This window comes from Plecotus auritus (assembly GCF_963455305.1).
Source record: "Plecotus auritus genome assembly, chromosome: 8".
Taxonomy (NCBI): Eukaryota; Metazoa; Chordata; class Mammalia; order Chiroptera; family Vespertilionidae; genus Plecotus; species Plecotus auritus.
In genome coordinates, this window is record NC_137782.1 from 106,747,175 (window position 1) to 106,768,052 (window position 20,878).

The 20,878-nt window shown below is 41.4% G+C and overlaps 1 protein-coding gene across 1 annotated transcript in view; it reads left to right on the plus strand.

Annotated features, from left to right (window-relative positions):
* The window catches only part of MRPS9 (mitochondrial ribosomal protein S9), a 92,890-nt gene that overhangs the window by 58,064 nt on the left and 13,948 nt on the right, over window positions 1-20,878 (plus strand). Inside the window, exon 5 of the mRNA XM_080685632.1 lies at window positions 11,804-11,883. Coding sequence (XP_080541758.1) covers window positions 11,804-11,883 — 80 coding nt within the window. The remainder of the gene's footprint in view (window positions 1-11,803; window positions 11,884-20,878) is intronic.

Here is a 20,878-nt window from a genome sequence, read left to right on the forward strand (position 1 = left end):
GGGTGATCAGGCCAGCGGGTGTCCATGAAGGGTGACCAGGCCAGCAGGGGAGGCAGTGGAGGCGATCAGGACAACAGGGGGGTGCAGTTGGGGGCAACCAGGCCAGCAGGGGTGAGGGCAGTTAGGGGCAACCAGGCCAGCAGAGGGGGGCAGTTGGAGGCGAGCAGGCCAGCAGGGGGGGCAGTAAGAGGCGACAAGGCCGGCGGGGGGGGGGGGGGGGCAGTTAGGGGCGACCAGGCCAGTGGGGGGGGGGGCTGCAGTTGGGGGCAACCAGGCCAGCAGGTGGGGCAGTTGGGGGCGACCAGGCCGGCAGGGGTTCAATGAGGGGCAACCAGTCTGGCAGAGGGGAACAAGTGGGAATGAGAAGGCCGGCAGGGGGGGAGCAATAAGGGATAACCAGGCTGGCTGAGGGGACAGTTAGGAGCAACCAGGCCGACAGGGAGGGGTCAGTTGGGGGCAACCTGGCTAGCAGTAGGGAGCATTTAGGGGTGACCAGGCCGGCAGGGGGGGGGGCAATTAGGGGCAATCAGGCTGGCATGCAGAGGCAGTGAGGGGCGATCAGGCCATCAGCGGGGGTGGGGGGGGAGTTAGGGGCAACCATGCAGGCAGGCAGGTGAGCGATTAGGAGCCAACAATCCAGGATTGTGAGAGGGATGTCCCGGATTGGAGAGGGTGCAGGCTGGGCTGAGGGGACCCGCACCCCCTGTGCATGAATTTCGTGCACCAGGCCTCTTGTTGTAAATAATGCTGCAATGAACATAGGGGTGCATGTGTCTTTTTGAATTAGTGGTTTCACTTTCATACCCAGAAGTATTGCTGAGTCTTATGGTAGATTTAGTTTTTCAAAGAATATATATTTTGAGTATCAACATCCCTTATTGGACATGTCATTTGAAAATATATTCTCTCATTTTATAGGTTGTCCTTTTGTTTTGTTGATCATTTTCTTCTCTATGCAGAAGCTTTTAGTTTAATGAAGTCCCATTTGTTTATTTTTGTTTTTATTTCCCTTGCCTGAGGATACATATCGAAAAAGATATTACTAAGACTGATGTCAAATAGTTTACTGCCTATGTTTTCTTCTAGGACTTTTATGGTTTCAGGTTTTACATTTAAGTCTGTAATTCATTTTTTTAGTTTATTTTTTTATGTGGTATAAGATAATGGTTCAGTTTCATTTTTTCTACATGATCTGTTCAGTTTTCCCAACACCACTTAAGAAACTGTCATTTTTCCATTGCATATTCTTCCCTCCTGTCTTAAATTATTTGACCTTATAAACAAGGGTTTATTTTAGGGCTGTGTCTGTTTTTGTCACTACGTTACTGTTATGATTATTATAGTTTTGTAGAATAGTTTGAAATCAGGACGTGTGATACTTTCACCCTTGTTCTTCCTTCTCAAGACTGCTTGGGCTACTTGTGGTCCTTTGTGATTTCATATAAATTTTAGAATCTTTCTTGTTTTGAGAAGAACGCCATTGGTATTTTACTAGAGATTGCATTGAATCTGTAGATTACTTTTTGTACTATGGTCACTGTAATGAAAATAATCCTTCCAATCTAAGAGCGTGGTAAATCCTTCCATGTATTTTTGTCCTCTTCAGTTTCTTTCTTCAATGTCTTATAATTTTCAGAGTATAGGTCTTTCATCTCCTTAGTTAAATTTATTCCTAGGTATTTTATTCTTTTTTTATCATTATTTTATTCTTTTTGATGCATTAGAAATGGGGTTGTTTTCTTAATTTCTCTTACGATCATTCATTATTAGTATATAGAAACGTGACAGATTTCTATATATTTCAGCTTTACTGAGCTCATTTATTAGTTCTAATCACATTTTTGTGTGGAATTTTTAGGGTTCTCTCTATATAGTATCATGTCATCGCAAATAGTGATACTTCTTTCTTTCCAATTTGGATGACTTTTACTTCTTTTTCCTGTCTGGTTGCTGTAGCTAGTACTTCCAGTACTATCCTATCTAATAAATGAGTAATATGCAAATTGACTGTACCTCTGCTACACCCACCAGCCATGCCCACCAGCCAATCAGGAGCAAGTATGCAAATTAACCCAAGCAAGATGGCTGCAGCCACGGAGAGAGCAGGAGGCTTGGGTTTCCCCAGCAATGGAGGAAGCCAAGCTTTCCGCCTGCCCTGGCCTGCCTTGGCCTCTACTTAAGGCTACAAAGTTTCAATTATAGAAGATAAGTAAATCCCAACAAAATGGCTGTGGCCACAGAGTGAGCAGTAGGCTTGGCTCCGCTGAAGGCTACAAAGTTTCAATTATAGAAGAATAATAAATCCCAGATACCAGGGCCTCTGCTTGGGTTGCCGGGGGGGCATGGCCAGCCTGAAAACCAGCACAGGCCGCTCGCCCAGGCCGCCCCACGCCCCAAGAGAACCCCCACCCTGATCCGGGTCACCCTTCAGGGCAAACCAGCCGGCCCCCACCCATGCACCAGGCCTCTATCCTATCTAATCCTATCTAATAAAAGAGTAATATGCAAATTGACCATCACTCCAACACACAAGATGGCTGCTCCCATGTGGTCAAAGATGACTGTCTCATGTGGACACAAGATAGCCACCACAAGATGGCCAGCAGAGGAGGGAAGTTGGGGGGGACCCAGGCCTTCAGGGAAGGGCAGTTGGGGGGGACCCAGGCCTGCAGGGGAGAGCAGTTGGGGGGAACCAGGCCTGCAGGGGAGGGCAGTTAGGTGCAAACAGGCTGGCAGGGAAGCAGTTAGGCATCAATCAGGCTGGCAGGGGAGTGGTTAGGGGGTGATCAGGCTGGCAGGCAGAAATGGTTAGGGGCAATCAGGAAGGCAGGCAGGCGAGCAGTTGGGAGCCAGCAGTCCTGGATTGTGAGAGGGTGCAGGATCGGGCCTAAACAGGCAATCGGACATCCCTCGAGGGGTCCCAGATTGGAAGAGGGTGCAGGCTGGGCTGAGGGACATTCGCCCCCATGCACGAATTTCGTGCACCGGGCCTCTAGTATTGAATAATAGTGGTGAAAATGGGCATCCTTGTCTTGTTCTTGAACTTAGAGGAAAAGCAGTGGGCTGGTCATATATAGCCTTTATCATCATGAAGTAAGTTCCTTCTGTACCCACTTTGTTGAGAGATTTTATCATAAATGAATATTGAATTTTGTAAAATTATTTTCTGCATCTATTGAGATGATCATAGATTTTTGTTGATTTTTTTGATGTTATGTGCCACAGTAATTGTTTTGTGGATATCAAACCATTCTTTTATCCATGATATAAATCCCACTGAATCATGGAGTATGATTTTTTTAATATTGTTGAATTAGGTTTACTAGTATTTTGTTGAGAATTTTTACATCTATGTTTATCAGGGAAATTGGCCTGTAATTCTTTTTGTAGTGTCTTTGTCTGGTTTTGGTATCAGGGTAATGTCAGCCTCATAGAATGAGTGTGGAAGAGTTGCTTTCTCTTTAATTTTTTGGAACAGTTTGAGAAGGATAGGTATTTATTCTTTTTTGAATGGTAGAATTCACCTGTGAAGTCTGGTCCTGGACTTTTACTTGTTGGGATTTTTTTTTTAATTGATTTCAGAGAGGAAGGGGGAGGGAGAGAGAGAAACATCAATTAATGAGAGAGAATCATTGACTGGCTTCCTCCTGCAAGCCCCTCACTGGGGATCGAGTCCGAAACTGGGTATGTGCCCTGACAGGGAATCGAACTGTGCCCTCCTGGTTCATAGGTCAACACAGTCAACCACTGAGCCACACCAGCCAGGCAGGAGTTTTCTGTGTTTTTTTAATTACTGCTTCAGTTTCATTGCTAGTAATAGGTCTGTTCAGATTATTGTTTTCTTCTTGTCTTAGTCTTGAACGATTGCATGCCTCTAGAAATTTATTAATTTCTCCTAGATTGTCCAATTTATTAGCATATAATTGTTCCTAGTATATGTTAATGATCTTTTGTATTTCTGTGGAATCAACTGTAATCTCTTTCATTCCTCATTTTATTTATTTGGGCTCTCTTTTTTTTGATGAGTATTGCTAGAGATTTATCAATTTTGTTTATTGTTGCAGAGAATCAGCTCAGCTTTTAGATTCATTGATCTTTTTAATTGTTTCTTTTGTCTTTAATTTATTTCCCCTCTGATCTTTATTATTTCCTTCCTTCTACATAGTTGGGGATTCAATGCCTCCTGAGTGCCCACTTTCTGGTTCGTAGACAGCTGTCTTCCCTGTGTCCTCACATGGTGGAAAGGACTAGGGGTCTCTCAGGGATTCCCTTTATGAGAACGCTAATCCTATTCATGAGAGCAGAGCCCCGATTACCACTCAAAGACCCCACATCCAAATACCAGCACATTGGGGATTAGGCCCCGATATATGAATTTTGGGGAGGACACACAAACTATAGTTTAAACACAAGTTAAAACCTGTGTTTTTTAAAAATGTGTAAAAAATATTCTATATTTCAATAGGTATACATATGTAAGTTCAGCAAAGGAGTTTAGAACAATAAACTCTAACCTTGCCTTTAGCCAGGGAATTCTAACATCTGACCACAAATTTGATAACCTGGATGAAATTGGCCAGTTCCTTGAAAAAAACAGTACACATCTGCCAAAACTTACACAGGAAGAAGTATGATTTGAATAGGCCTGTATCTAATAAAGAAAGTCAATCTGCCCTAGCTGGTTTGGCTCAGTGGATAGAGCATCAGCCTGCAGGGCTGAAGGGTCCTGGGTTCGATTCCAGTCAAGGGCACATGCCCGGTAGGGGTTATGCAGGAGGCAGCCTATCAGTGATTCTCTCTCATCATTGATGTTTCTATCTTTCCCCTCTCCCTTCCTCTCTGAAATCAATAAAAATATATATATTTTTAAAGTCAATCAGTCATTAATAATCTAGAACACCTTGAGTTTGGCCTTGACTTTTTAGATATAACACCAAAGGCTTGCTTCATAAAAGATAGAATTGATAAGCTGATTTCATTAAAATTAAAATTTTCTGTTCTGCAAAAGATACTGTTAAGAGAATGAAAAAAGAAGCACAGAGTGGTAGAAAATATTTGAAAAAAGATCTATCTGATAAAGGACTATTATCCAAAGCATACAAGGAAAGGACTCTTAAAACTTAACAATAGAAAAACAACCTGATTTTAAAATGGGCCAAAGACCTTAACAAAGCCCTCAAGAGGCTATAAACATATGAAAAGATGCTCCACATCAGGAAAATCCAAATTAAAGCAGCAGTGACACAGCACTGCATACCTATTAGAATGGCCAAACTCCAGGACACTGACAACACCAGTTCTGGCAAGTTTGGGAGAAACTTGTAAAGTTTATTTTAAAGAGTAAACGTGCAAGAAGCAGCAAGGAGTTTTTAAAAAGTAAGAACACGTTGCTGTTGGGAATACTAAATGGCACAGCCACTTTGGAAGATAGTTTGGCAGTTTTACAGAGTAAACATATTCTTACCATACAATCCAGCAGTGGTGCTCCTTGGTATTTACCCAGAGGAGGTGAAAACTTGTCTGCACAGAAGCCTGCACATAGAGGTTTATAGCAGCTTTATTCATAATTGTCAAAACTTGGAAGATGTCCTGTATTTGAATGGATAGTTAAACTAGTATATCTGGATAATGGAATATTGTTCGGTGCTAATAAGCTATCAAGTCACAGAAATACATATTACTAAGTGAAAAGGTTACATGTATGATTCCAACTATATGACTTTCTGGAAAACATAAAACTATTCAAGCAGTAAAAAAGTCACTGTCACCAGGAGTTCGGTGGGGAGGGAAGGAAGAAGAGGTGGAGCACAGAGAGTTTTTAGGGCAGTGAAACTACTCTATGATACTGTAATGTTGGAGACATGTCATTATATATTTGTCCAAACCCCAAGAGTGAACAACATTAAGAGTGAACCCTAATGTAAGCTGTGGACTTTGGGTGATTGTGATGTGTTGATGTGGGTTCACCAGTTGGTGGAGGGTATTGATAATGGAAGAGCCTGTGCATGTGTGGTGGCAGGTGGTATGTGAGAAATCTGTGAATCTTCCTCTCAATTTTGTTGTAAACTTAAAACTGCTCTGAAAAATAAGTCTATTTAAACAATAATAAAAGAGTGTATTAATTGTATAAAGTTAATGCTTTAGAAAACATAGATAACCAAGAAAGCCATATCAAGAGCAACAAAAACTAAAATACAAGTAAAACTTATAAAAATATATAAGAGCTTTATAGAAAACTAGAGGCCCGGTGGGGTCCCTTGGCCTGGCCTGCAGGGATAGAGCCGAAACTGGCTCTCTGACATCCCCCGATGGGTCCTGGATTGTGAGAGGGTGGTTCTCGGGTGACGCACCCCGGAATCGGGCTCCCTCCTTTCTGGTTCTAGGTGCGTCACCCGAGAACCGCAGCTGCCAAGTCACTGCAGCTCCACAGCTCCTGCGTTGAGCGTCAGCCCCATGGTGATCAGTGCACATCATAGCTACTGGTCAGATGGTTGCTTAGGCTTTTATCCTATCTAATAACATAGTAATATGCAAATTAACAATCACCCTGCTACACCCACAAGCCATGCCCACCAGCCAATCAGGAGCGAGTATGCAAATTAACCCAACCAAGATGGCTGCGACCATGGAGCAGGCAGGAGGCTTGGGTTTCCCCGGAAATGAGGAAGCCAAGCTTTCAGCACACCCTGGCAGGCCCAGGCCTCCACTCAAGGCTACAAAGTTTCAATTATAGAAGATAAATAAATCCCAACAAAAATGGCAGCAGCCATGGAGCTGGAGAGAGCAGGAGGCTTAAGTTGCCCCCAGTGATTGATGGAGGAAGCCAAGCTTCCTCCGCTCAAGGCTACAAAGTTTCAGTTATGGAAGATAAATAAATCCCAACAAAAATGGCTGCGGCCACGGAGCAAGCAAGAGGCTTGGCTCCGCTCAAGGCTACAAAGTTTCAATTATAGAAGATAAATAAATCCCAGGGCCTCCGCTTGGGTCGCCGGGGGGCGTGGCCGGCCTGCATACCACCACAGACCCCTTGCCCAGGCCACCCCATGCCCCAAGGGAACCCCCACCCTGATCCGGGACACCCTTCAGGGCAAACCAGCTGGCCCCCTACCTGTGCACCAGGCCTCTATCCTATCTAATAAAGGAGTAATATGCAGATTGACCATCACTCCAACACACAAGATGGCTGCCCCCATGTGGACACAAGATGGCCACCACAAGATGGCCAGCAGGGGAGGGTAGTTCGGAGGGACCTGGCCTGCAAGGGAGGGCATTTGTGGGTGATCAGGCCAGCAGAGGAGGGCAGTTGGGAGGGATCAGGCCTGCAAGGGAGGGAGTTGGAGGCAATCAAGCCTGCAGGGGAGGGCAGTTAGGGGTGACCATGCCAGCAGAGGAGGGAAGTTGGGGGCAACCGGGCCTTCAGGGAAGGGCAGTTGGGAGGTACCCAGGCCTACAGGGGAGAGCAGTTAGGGGTGACCAGGCCTGCAGGGGAGGGCAGTTAGGGGCAAACAGGCTGGCAGGGGAGCAGTTAGGCCTCAATCAGGCTGGCAGGGGAGTGGTTAGGGGGTGATCCAGGCTGGCAGGCAGAAGCGGTTAGGGGCAATCAGGAAGGTAGGCAGGCAAGCAGTTGGGAGCCAGTAGTCCTGGATTGTGAGAGGGATGTCTGACTGCCCTAGGATCGGGCCTAAACGGGCAGTCGGTCATCCCTCGAGGGGTCCCAGATTGGAGAGGGTACAGGCTGGGCTGAGGGACACACACCCCCGTGGACGAATTTCGTGCACCAGGCCTCTAGTATATCTATAATAATAAAAGGGTAATGTGCTAATTAGACCATACATCTTCCGGACATCATTCTGGATGTCCTTCCTGACGAAGTCAGGGTAGGAGTGAAGTCAGCCCACGTCCCAGGTGCCCATGGGTGGCCGGAGGAGGGAAGCAGCCAGCAGGCACCTGGAGAAGGGAAGCAGCCCAGGTCCCAGGTGCTTGCCGGCGGCTGGAGGAGGGCAGGCCAGGTCCCGGGTCCTGGGTACCAGAGGGAAGCCGGTGCTGGCAGCCAGGGGAAGGAAGGCCTACTCTTGGACGAATTTTTGTGCATTGGGCCTCTAGTATAGATTATAAAACTTAAAAGGTCAGTCATAAGTGAAAATCTAAATAGCTAGAAAATAATTTCATGTTTGTGTAAAGAAAGATTGCAAGCTACTTTAATATAATTTTCATGATCAAAGTCCTGGTAGGACTTTTGGGAGAAACTTATAAAGTTTATTTTAAAGAGTAAATGTGCAAGAAGCAGCAAGATGTTTTTTAAAAGAAATAAGAATAATGATAGAAGCTTAGCCTACCAGGTATCAAAATGCAGCAAAAAGCTGATTTTAATTAAATGGTGGTAGTGGTGTGGAGTAGACCAAATTAGAGTATTCGGTGTCAACAGGTGTTTATGCCATATTTTGTGAGTTCTAAGACATGGTTTTTCATATTTTAACATCTATAAATATAAAAAAAGCCAGCAACTGTAATGACCGGTTGCTATGACATCCACTGTAGCCAGCGAACCAGCCCGATCAGGGTCTGGGGCTGGTGGGCAACCTCCCGCAGCCCCTTCCCCCGGCCGGCCTACCCCTGATCAGACTCTCCCACCCCATCAAGGGCGGGGCCAGCAGCCAAACACCCCCCCAGCCCTTCTCCCCACCAGCCCTTCTCCCCACCAGCCCTTCCCCCGATCAGCCTGCCCCACCATGATAGGCCCTCAGCCCCTCCTTCCACCTAGCCCTGCCCCTGATCACTCCCCCCCCCCCCCAAACCCAATAGGGGGCGGGGGCAGCCAGCCAACTTCCCGCAGTCCCTCCCCCCAGCCGGCCCCACCCCAGATCAGCCCCCCCGCACCCCGATCAGGGACAGGGCCGTCCAGCCAACCTCTTGCCACCTCCTTCTCCTGACAGGCCCAAGCCCCAGTCCCCCCAATTGGGGCCGGCCGGACCCCACCCATGCACGAATTTGTGCACTGGGCCTCTAGTCTTTGATAACAGGATTCATTATACAATTAATGTAAACTATGAAGCATGCTATCAGGTTTTTTTCTCTCTTTGTAAAAGATGCATGATGGGCCATCTTAAAATCTGTGACATCTTAGATTGAATGAAATCAAGTCTGTATATATATATATACACACACATATACACACACATACACATATATATATATATATGTATATACATATGCGTATATACATGCATACTTTATGAAATCAAATATACACATACACACTCACACTTAAACACTCACATGAAATGAGACCCAACTCAAAATTGCTCCAAGCTTTACAGTAAAGTCTCATCTGTAGCCATGATGTTTGTCTTTCTTGGTCACTTTTTAACTGATTGCTTCTCAGTATAGTGAAAATTTATTGCATAGTAAAGTTATAAATATTGGAAAATTTGCAACCTATGATAGGGATGTTGGAGAACTATTTAATTCATCCTCAAGCCATTGACAAATGAGAATCTTGTTTAAAAAATGGGCAAAGGACCTAAATAGACACTTTTCGAAGAACAGAAGGAAGGCCAAGAGACATATGAAAACATGCTCAAAGTCACTAATTATCTGAGAGATGCAAATCAAAACAACAATGCAGTATCATCTCACACCTGTCAGAATGGCTGTCATCAACAAATCAATAAATGACAAGTGTTGGCAAGGATGCGGAGAAAAAGGAACCCTCGTGCACTGCCGGTGGGAATGCAGTCTGGTGCAGCCACTGGGGAGAACAGTATGGAGTTTCCTCAAAAAACTAAAAATGGAACTCCCATTTGATCCAGTGATCACACTTCTAGGAATATATCCCAAGAAACTGGAAACACCAATCAGAAAGGATATATGCACCCCTATGTTCATAGCAGCACAATTCACTTAGCTAAGATTTGGAAACAGCCTAAGTGCCCATCAGCAGATGAGTGGATTAAAAAACTGGTACATCTACACAGTGGAATACTATGCTGCAGTAAAAAAGGAGTTCTTAACATTTGCAACAGCATGGATGGAACTGGAGAGCATTATGCTAAGTGAAATAAGCCAGTCAGAGAAAGATAAATACCACATGATCTCACTCATTTGTGGAATATAATGAACAACATAAACTGGTAAACAGGGACAGATCCAGAGACAGAGAAGCATCAATCAGACTGCCAAACCTCAGAGGGAAGGTAGGGGAGGGTGGGGGAAAGGAGGAGAGATCAACCAAAGGACTTGTATGCATGAATATAAGCCTAACCAATGGACACGAACACCAGGGGGGGTGAGGGCATGAGTTGGGGGTTGGGGGTTGGGGGGTTAATGGAAGGATGAGGACACATATGTAATACCTTAATCAATAAAGAAATTTAAAAAAAAAAAGAATCTTGTTTTATTTTTTCAAGCTCAACTCTATCAGGATTTCTTTTTCACCAGTTACTGTGAAAGTTTGGTCTTCTTTTCAGGTGTATTCACTTAAAGTGGCCCATGTGTAATGCCAGTTACCCTCAGAAGGGAAAGGTTACTTACATGTTGTGCAGGTGGCATTTCAACAGAAAGTACAGTATTTTAAAAACTAATGGGTAATGACTCACCTTGGTGGACAAAATAGTTGCATTTCTGTCTCACAAATGTAAATTCCAGGTAGATTAAATTTCTAAACATGAAAAAAAAATTTCAGAGTATAGGAAAATAATGCTTTCTTAAAAGCATAATCTTAAAAGCATGCTTTCTCAATGGGAGTGATGTTGAGCCCAAAGGGGAATAAATTGATTTAGAGGAAGTGAAAAAAATCCCAGCTATTACAAGGTTTCAGCCCTCTGAAGGGCCACCACAGTACACATCAACCAATATGCAGGATGTTTGGTATTAAAATTTCATGGGGAAGGAGGCAATTAGGAAAAAAAGTCTTAAAAGGCTCCTTAATAGTGTTGATTATGAAAAAACATTTGAGGAATATTGCAATAGAGAAAAAGTGACAGATTCTACAAAAACATATGTTAAACTTTTCGATTATAAAAGACACCACAAACACAATTAAAAGGCAAGTGACAGATTGGGAGAAGAGAGTTTACAATTTATGTAATGGACAGAGTATAATTTTTAACATTAGAATTCCTAACAGAAACAAGAGAAAGGTGGGCAAAGGGCATGGAGTTGGTGTTTGCTTTATTTACTACAGAGACTCCACTCTCAGTTTGTTTGGTGTTCATTCGAGTGAATGGCCATCTGCATTTCAAAAGGAATTACACGTAGCACCTTTTGGGGGCCCCTTCAGTTTTAGACATTTTAAACTTTTGGAGGTTATATCATCACAGAGTTGAAATAAATAATGTGGCATGGAAAAATCCACTTAGTTTTTTTTCTTTGTTATATTATGCCTATTTCTAATTTATGAATGAAGTACATTATTGACTAGCAGTTTTTGTTTTTATTTTTAAGAATATGGGAGTGCATTGTATTTGCAGTCACACCAAAATAATTTTGTCCTAACAGGATGATTTTGGCTATTTTATGTGTGTTTATTTAAAAGAAGTTACAGAAATTCTCGTGGTGAGATATTTAGAATAGTTACTCAAATACATTGTTTTATGTCAATGGGTATTAAATAAGTAGCCTAAATATTTACATGTTAAACATGCTAAACTAAATATTAAAATTTTAAATATTAATGTTTTTGTTACTTTAAAAGTTAATCAGAATTACTAACATGTCTCATAACTGCAATTAAATACATCTATTTGGTCTCTTTCTGTGTATTTTATTTTGTTTGTTTATTTGTTTTCATCTGGCTTTTTATTAGCAACCCAGTGGGGAGAAGATGGCCGTCCATTTCATTATCTCTTTTATACTGGCAAGCAGTCATATTACTCATTAATGCATGTAAGTATATTACATTTACGATAAATAATAGGAACTGTAAGCTAAGTAACTGATTATATCAGAGATTTTGCTAAGCTTTACAGTGTACCTAGAATGGTTCTTAGTGGACAAAAATAAAACTTTTAGAGGTAAGACAGTATGTTAAAGACTGTATATTTTATTCATTTTTCTAAAGGAAAACATTATAGAATTTATAACAGAATGGTTTGTCTTTCAAATGCTTTTACTTACAAATTGAGATCCTGTTAGGAGATAGATGCTCCCTTAGCCATAGTGCGTGTATGTGCAGCACAGGTAAAACATGAGGCAGCACAAGGCCGAGTCTGTGTGAATCTCTGGAGTGTGGTGGGAGCTGCAAGGCACCTTGGGAGAGAGTCAGATAATTAACTGTACTTGTTACTTAGGTACAGTTGTTGCTCTTCATAAACTTATGCAGTGTATGAGTCTAGCAAGCCTATAAAAAAGACCCAAGAAATTAATTTATTACTTTGACTTCCACCTGCATTGGAGTATCCTTGAAGTTTCCTTTTCAGAGCCTAAGTGTGGAATAGTGAGTAAACTCAGGAATTCCCCAGAATAGCTATGGGGGAGACCTGGATGCCAATATCCAGGTTTGAGCAACAGAACCCATTTCATTCTTAGAACACGTCAAGTTTTACTTTATTCATTGTATGACTTTTTAGAGTATTTATTGGGTCCCGTCCCCCCTCCTCCCCCCGCCCCCCCCCCCCCCATCAATTTCAGGTTGCTTGAATCCCATGCACACATTTCCTCTGCTCTTTAGGACTGATAAACCCAAAGGACAAAATCCTCACTTGTCAGGTACATTTATTTCTTGGGGGAGAAAAAAAGAAAACCTTATTTTCGTTTTTGTTGACCTTGGGCAAATGAGCTTCTTGCCCTGGCAGAAATGAAATGAATGATAAATGTAGAGTGTATCTTTGCTGAGTAATGGAGCTGAGGCGCAGGCGTTCCGCTGAGGTTGTCTCTGCACAGCCCCAGGCTGCCCGAGGACCCCTGCTGTTCATTTAAATAGGTATGTCAAATCTGCCTGCAGACACCGCTGGTTTGATCTGTGGTAATATTTGTGAAGGTTCCATATGGATTTAAGCCCCCTGCAGTGCTAAGAAATAATGTACAACGCTTCATGGTGCAGACGCAAATTTCCTCTGAAAAGGGATGCAGTGCTGCGTTTTAGCTGTCGGAGGGGATGATGGAGCTGACGCGCTAGGCCTGTCAACTTGTTACACGGATGGGTTGCACGCAGCGAAGCTGTGGAAAATCTGTGCCTTTTAACTTTTCTACTTAATCACGGCTGTAGCATTGCCTTTAGACTGTATGCTACATTAATTCCCTTCCTGCCTTCTGCCTTTCATCCCAAGTTTCACGGGAGAAAGTAAAGCATGCAGGTCTTGTGCAGGCGCCTTATCAAACAGCTGTCAACCCACAAGCCATTTGCATTTGTTCTGGCTGAAACTGAGCAACCCAAGGGCAAGATGTTTTGTTGCATTCCATCATAATGAAGAAATTACACATTGTGAGAGAGGCCTGACTTTATTTTTAGTTTGTTTATGTCTTTTAAAAAGGTATTGCTCAAGAAACTGGTTAGTTTCTCAGTGGATAAAATATTAGCACACTCTGACTGAAAAGTCAAATTATATCTGATTAATAAATATTCTTTCTTTTTGAGTAATATGGTTCCTGTTACATATAGGAGAGTTCTTTGGCTTTTATATTTCAGTTAAATTCTATAATTTAATTTAGGTCAGTTTGTTTTCTTGGGTGTTTTGAACTTCCCAAACTGTATGGGGTTTAGCGTTTGTTTTATTGCTGATCAGAACAGTTTACAGATAGGAATTACAGATATTTGAGGTTAACTTAAGCATTTTAATTTTAATTCAGATAATCATAAAACCTTGTATTTTCAACAATGTGTCTTATGGAATTTTAAAGTACTTATATGTGTGAGGGAAAGGATAAATGTTTTCCAAAATGCATGCCCATCACTTAAGCATCATGTGTGGCACTTGTTATTAATTACAGCTCTAGTCGCACCAGTCTCATTTCCAAGATCACGCAGACCAACGTCATCTCAGATTTGGTATGCTGCTTTAAATAGCATGTGACTCAGTGCTTGCTGGTGGGCTTACAGGAGTGGTTTTGTAGTGAAGTCAAGTTTTGCACATAAAGTAAAACAATGAAAATGGAAACTGCTTCACGTGTTTGCTCTCGCCTTTGTTCTGCCTTCTCTTGGGGGTGGGGGCTGCTGTTCCATTCTCTGTGTTGAGTCCACTCCTGTCCTCCCGCTGCAGCAAGGGGATAGGCCCCAGAGACTATGGGGCGTTAAGTACTTGGAAATGAATGATTGTTGTTTCCATTTCTTTTTGTTGATACAATTCTTTCCATGTGATGGTGTAAAAGACACTGAGCCAAATCAGTTTTCCCAATTGAAACGTGGCAGTCATCGGCCAAGCTTTCTGACACAAAGACTCAGGCCTAGAGCATGTGTGTGCAGTTCTGCCAGGAGACCTTTCTGGTGCCATTTAGCCATTCTGTCCTCTGTGCCAGTCCTCCTTTTAGTATTTGGTCACTGCTTACATGTTAAGCCTATATATTATATTATAGTCCTGATACAGCTTACAGTTAAGGATATATAATGCTTTAATGAACACTGTCCAGTTGGCCTATAATTGGACCACCTAATTTTTGTGGAGAAGCAGGGAGATTTTTGAGGGAGGATAAAGATGAAAAGGAAGAAGCAATTTATTCTTCCATTGAAATGAAGTATAGGAAAGAATAAAGTGAAGGAAATTTTGCTGATCCCTGGGGTCTCCGACTGTGTGTTACATTCTGAAGGTTCGTTAGCAGGTGAGTTAGAACTGCATTTTCCTATGGACAGTGATACACTGCTTCACATTCCTGGGAAAGTTGCTAACATGCCACTTACAGCGAATATGTCCATGTGTAGTGAGAAAAAGTATAAAACAGTGCTAGCATCTGATTCCTTAAGCAATAAAAAGTCGTTTAAGTAAGAAGCAGCAGGAGACTTCAAGAGTCTCGCAAAGGGTGGTGAGAACTGAAAAGGGAGCTCCAGCCTGGATGGCACTGCTCGTCTGTCTTTTTTCACCCAAATGGATGGCTTTCCGTTTCTTTAACAGCCACTCATCCAATAGAACTTGTATACTTTTTAGACACGACTTAAGAGTTTCAGTTTAGGGTTTCAGGAGCAGAATGAAGAACTAGAGGAAGAATAAAAGACGTTTCCTAGAACAGCTGAGCAGAAGTGTGAAGGAAAGGGAAGACTTGTTAAAGAGGAATGTCTGCAATGAAGAAAATGTTAGGCCATTGAACAACTGAATTGTGAGTGGCTGGGGTCTGGGTGAGGGACCGGTAAGGGATAGGCCAGAAGAAAGTGCTCTTTGGGTGCACCCGCCTGCCAGGGGTACCCCTTGTCCACAGCAGTTGGAGCCTGTCCAGGCCGACTGAGCCAGTGGTTACGGGGAGAGTGGGCTGCAATCCTGAGCAAGGCGTTGGCCACCTGCGTAGTCATGGTTGAGTTTAACCTCAGGTCCTTTGATTTTTAGAAAAATGTTAATTCAGATTGACTCGTTTTATTAATACATACATTTCTGAATTTTTTAAAATTCACTCACAAAAAAATGAGTTGGAAATTATCTAAAACTCATTATAGGGGGTGATTATTTCACTCTGAAGTGGGAACCCGTTTGTAAAATATGATTCATTACAGCCCCATGTTTATAATGCAGCTTTCCCAGTGTGTTTTCTGAGGCACACAGGTTATAAAATAATCTCCAAGAAAGGGTCTCTGAAATTAAGTTAGTGTGGGAAGACAGCAGACTGAGAAACTAATAAGAAGGCACTTCTTAGTGTGAACAAGCTCTGTGAAGTCCTTCAGTGAGGAAACGTGTGGCATTAACCCACCGCTGCTGAAATGTGCTGGATCCCGGAGCCCTTTCTGCCCAGAACACCTTTTAAAAATCCGGGGAAACTAGTGCTTGGGAAAGGCTGGAAAGCGTATTGAAACACTAAGCTGTCAAATACAGTAAGAGTTTATTGAAATTTTACATGAACTCTCTTCCCCAGTCTTTAAGATAAGATTAGTCAGCTCTAAAAACTGCAGTGGGAATAATAATCTTATAGAAATCTCATTGATAGTTTAGGGCAAGTTTTACAGTAAACAATGGAGTATTTTCAAAGTATTTTTATAAATTGAAGGAATCACATGGTCACAGATGAAATTTTTGCTCCAATAAAAGTATAAAATTAGAGAATACGTAGATCATTATATACTTAAACTGCTCTGCTGAGTTAAAAAATAATCTGAAACAAAACCAAGTAATTCCGATAACTTACGCATAAGCAAGACTTGTTGCCTTTTGGAAGAAGGCTTCTTTAGAAATCCTCCAGTTTGTTTTAATCGACTGGAGTGGCCTTCTGTGATCGTGTGCAGGCATGCGGAGAACAGCCAGGAGTGGCGTGGGGCTCCTTGGTGAAGACTCCAGACTCCAGAAAGCCCTCTCCTGGGACCTGGAATCACAGAGGCCTCACTTCTTCATATCTTTGTAACCTTGCGATGAATATTGAAAGCTCTTGATGTACTGCTTTTATCTGTAAAAATGGTATTGAAACAGTGAGCCTTCTCACAATGAGGTATTATGAAATACCTACACTATGTAAAGGGCTTGGTTTTAGAAAGCTACAGAGGGATGCTGGCATTGCCGTGTGCTGTTTTAAGACTTTTCTTGACAGCAGAAGTCAATTCTTGAATTAACTCAGCAATAGAAACTGCTGTTCCTAAAGTATCTTTAATATGCATAGAATAATTACCATTTTATATCTTGCATGTACTAAATGTAACAATTTAAAAATTTTAAAAGCTGATTCAACTTATTGCCTCTGTGGTTTTAATCAGATTACTCTTATAATGATATAATTGTTATTATAATATGTGGTGGAACCTTACTTTGAGTAGTAAAAGTATATGGTATGAGAGTTACAAGCTTTTTTATGTAATTACTCCTGGGTGTGCTTTCCAAAGAACTTTTCTGTATGCCATGTACAAGAGTCTATTTCCCTTTTTATGTTGACTAGCACTGTATGATGCGTAAACTACATAGCATATTGTTTTCACAGAGTGATAGCAAGAGCATACAATACAACTGCATCGCTTGGAACTTTAGATAAATAGCAGAAACCATGATAAATGAATTATATTTATATTTATTTCATTTGATTTTGTATATGCCAGTAGCCATAAAATTGAGAAGAATGTTATTTAAGAAATTGATTTTCCGTGATAAAAAATACACAAATACATAATTTTAACTGTGTTACTTTTCTGTTTGTGTCTAGTATCTAAGATGATAATTATTAGTATGTTACTGTAAATAAGTATATCAAAATTCAGTTGACTTTTCCTATACCATTCTCCCAAGAAATGTTATTTGTTTACCCTTCCTAAATTTGGAATTTCTACATGATTAATACAACCAAAACAGGTTTTAGAAGACTAAAATCAGCTTTTTTTAGACCAAAAATCATACTGCTCGGGAGGGTTTAGTTTAAGTACTTCTTTCCTGAACCTGAGCATCTGGTATGTTCAAATTAGGCACCTTCTAAATTTGACTCATGCATTATGGAAATCTGATGGCACAAGGGTAGATAGGCTCACTTATGATTTTATGAAATATTAATCATAACTGTGATTAATGATTCAGCATTTCACATCTGGGTTATTCCTGTCATATTTTAAAAAGATACTATTAAATACAGTATACAAACTTAGTGTCATACTAATTCTCTAGTGTCCCTTAAAAATTAAGTGGAAATTTAACAGTATACCAAAAGCTACCAGTGATAATCTGTGATATTGACAGTTCCTGGCATATTTTATACTCTTAAGAATTTTTTTATGTAAATTAGTACACATCTCTTCGGGGAGTTGAAGCTATAGAGTCTACTTTCCAGAGAAGTGTTGTTTCTAACCAAGGTAGACTTTCAAGAACAGTTGTATTATGTAGGAAAACAAGTAAAATAGAAATGTGCACCAGGAAGATCATTTCCCGGATGTCAGACGTCACCGCTGCTGCCATTTCATGCCCATTAGCATAGGTCAGCACTGTACTAACGAGTTTACATATATTTTTTTATTTTAAGAAATGTAAGTAATGAGTATTATGTAACTTGACAGATTACAGCCATCAAAGTGTTAGTTAACATTTGTCATAAATGAACAGAATTTACCGTGCTTGAAATTTGACATGAATTTTGTTATTTTCTCATATTTTTCTGATTATTTTACTTGCACTATTTATAAATTATTATGGAGCCAAGTGGAACACTGGATGGTAAAGGCATAGTGAAAGAAAACAGTAAGAAAAAATAAGGATTTAAAGTAAAATTTGCTCACAAGTCACCTGAAAATGATGATGAATTTAGCAGCCCAAACTCTAAGTTGAAACTTTCCTGTGAAGCAGGTCAGTTATTTTTATTTTAGTTGCCTTGGTTATTCCAGAAAATTAAATAGACCCTCACAAGAAGGGGAGAGTATCTTACTACTGTTGTTGGTGTTCTCTTGGATTTATATTTCCTTAACTAGATCAAAACATACAACATCTGTGACTTACCCACTCAATCTTTTTTTTTTCTTTTTTTATTAATCCTCACTCGAATATATTTTTCCATTGATTTTTAGAGAGAGTGGAAGGGAGGGGGAGAGAGAGACATATCGATTGGTTGCCTCCCGCACGTGTCCTGACCCAGCCTGGGGATTGAGCTTGCAACCAAGGTACATGCCCTTAACTGGAATCGAACCCCAGACCCTTCCGTTCACTGGCTGACGACGCTCTGTCCACTGAGCCAAACCAGTTAGGGCTGCACCCAGAATCTTAACTAGCACCATCCTTTTACCAGTATCCCCAAACATGGCAGTCTGGCTGGGGTCCGGTGCCCGGTGTGATGCTGTTTGTACTGTGTCTCTCCACTTCTGACCCGTGGGGGAGGGTCTTTTCCTTTTATTTTACCTGTTCAGGGCACTTGAGAATTGCTTTCTCAAAACAAGTGCATAGAAATTTTTCTGATACACTAGTCAGTTAGGGTCACACAACCCACTATTTGATCCTTTAAAATTGAGTCCAAAGTTCCCTAACCACAGTCAAATAAGGCTTACCAATTCATGGGAGGCAGTTGTAAAATTTTAAGTTGAATAGCAGGAGCATGTTTTATCTGTGATGGTTCATGTTAGGTTTTGCTTTCTTTAGTGTGGACAGATGGTTCACGTACGTTTTGCTGCTGCTACAGCTGATGGATTTGTACTTTGGCTATAGTTGTAGAGATAGTTATCCTTAATAGGACACTAGAAACAGATTAACTTACTTTGTCCTCTTGCTGTCACATCGAACCAAGCTCTCAACAGGTCTAGTGTACAGATCCAAGTGTGACTGCACATCTCTTGGGGGCATCATTAAACAGATCGCTGGCCTTGCCAAGGTTCCTTTTCAGAAAGTCTGGTGAGGGGCCTGCAAAGTTACATTTCTTTTTTTTTTTTTTTTTTTTTGGTTAATCCTCACCAGAGGATATTTTTCCATTGATTTTAGGGAGAGTGGAATAGAGAGAAAGACAGAGAGAAACACATCGATTGGTTGCCTCCTGTATGAGCCCCCACCAGGGTCCGGGCCATGGAGGAACCTGCAACCAAGGTGCATGCCTCTGACCGGAGTCGAACCCAGGACCCTTTGGTCTACAGGCCAACGCTCTAACCACTGAGCAACCAGCTAGAGTGAGAAGTTACATTTCTGACCAGTCTTAGGCTTGGATGCTACTGCTGGCCTGACCTTTACAATTCCTGAACTAGTAGGTGTTTCACTTTGGAATACTCATGTCCACCGTTAGAATCTGTAGCTCAGCCCATGTCATAGCTTCAGACTGCTGCTTCTCTTCTTCCTGCTGCTTTTCTTGTCTCTCATGAGCTGTCAGTTCTGCTAGTCCTGCTGAAAACAGAACAAAAGCGCTCTGCTGAGTCTCCCCAGCCACAAGAAGTGAACTTTTACATCTTTATCATGGGAAGTCTCAGCCCACAGAGTTAGCCTCGGCTTTTCTCACCTATATTTGTCAAACTCAGAGGCTCTGTGTTTACATTCCTCTTTTTTAAAAATTCTTTATGGTTGAAAATGTTACATATGTCCCCTTTTCCCCCTACATTCTTTTTTCTTTTCTTTTTTTTTCTTTTTTAACATTTTTGTCCCCCATGAGAGAAATGGACTCCTGAAAATAGGTTCCTGAATGAATAATAACATGTAAGCAGTGGTAAATAAAATACAAAGACAGTGGCAAAGGGATACTTCTTTTTAGAACAAACTAGCAGCATTGTGATATAACATGGCAGTCTAATCACAGCCCATAAGAAATTGCCCCTCAAATTGGAAATGATTAGTTAAAACTGTCTGCGATCTGGGTGAGCATCTCTATCAGCAACAAGCTGTCTTCCGACATTCGCTAATGACATTGGAAGGTGTCATGAGTAGCGAGGGAAAAAACATCACTCATATCATGTCTAACTCATTCTTTGAAAATGCCTCTTTGTTCGTTAGGTATTAGTAAAGTAGGTTATGTGTAATTATAGATGAATATTCACATATTGGATGTGAGTCCAAATAAGTTTGCTCAAACAAAAAAATTGGGAAACAGTTGCATTATTTTGTTTGTTGTAAACTCATTTCCTGGAAAATGTATTTTGTTAATAAACCTGTATTGCCAAGTTCTAAAAAAATGGCAAATTTTCCCCTATTTGTATTACAGTTTAACAAGTGCCATACATTCGCAGACTTTGTTGGAAAGTAACTTAATAAAAGAAAACAGATAATGAAAAATATAATAGAACACTATTTTTAAGATACAAACTATATAGTGAGGACTTAAATATTATATAAATATACATGAGATAAGCACTTCAGCTGTAAATGCCATAACTTACTGG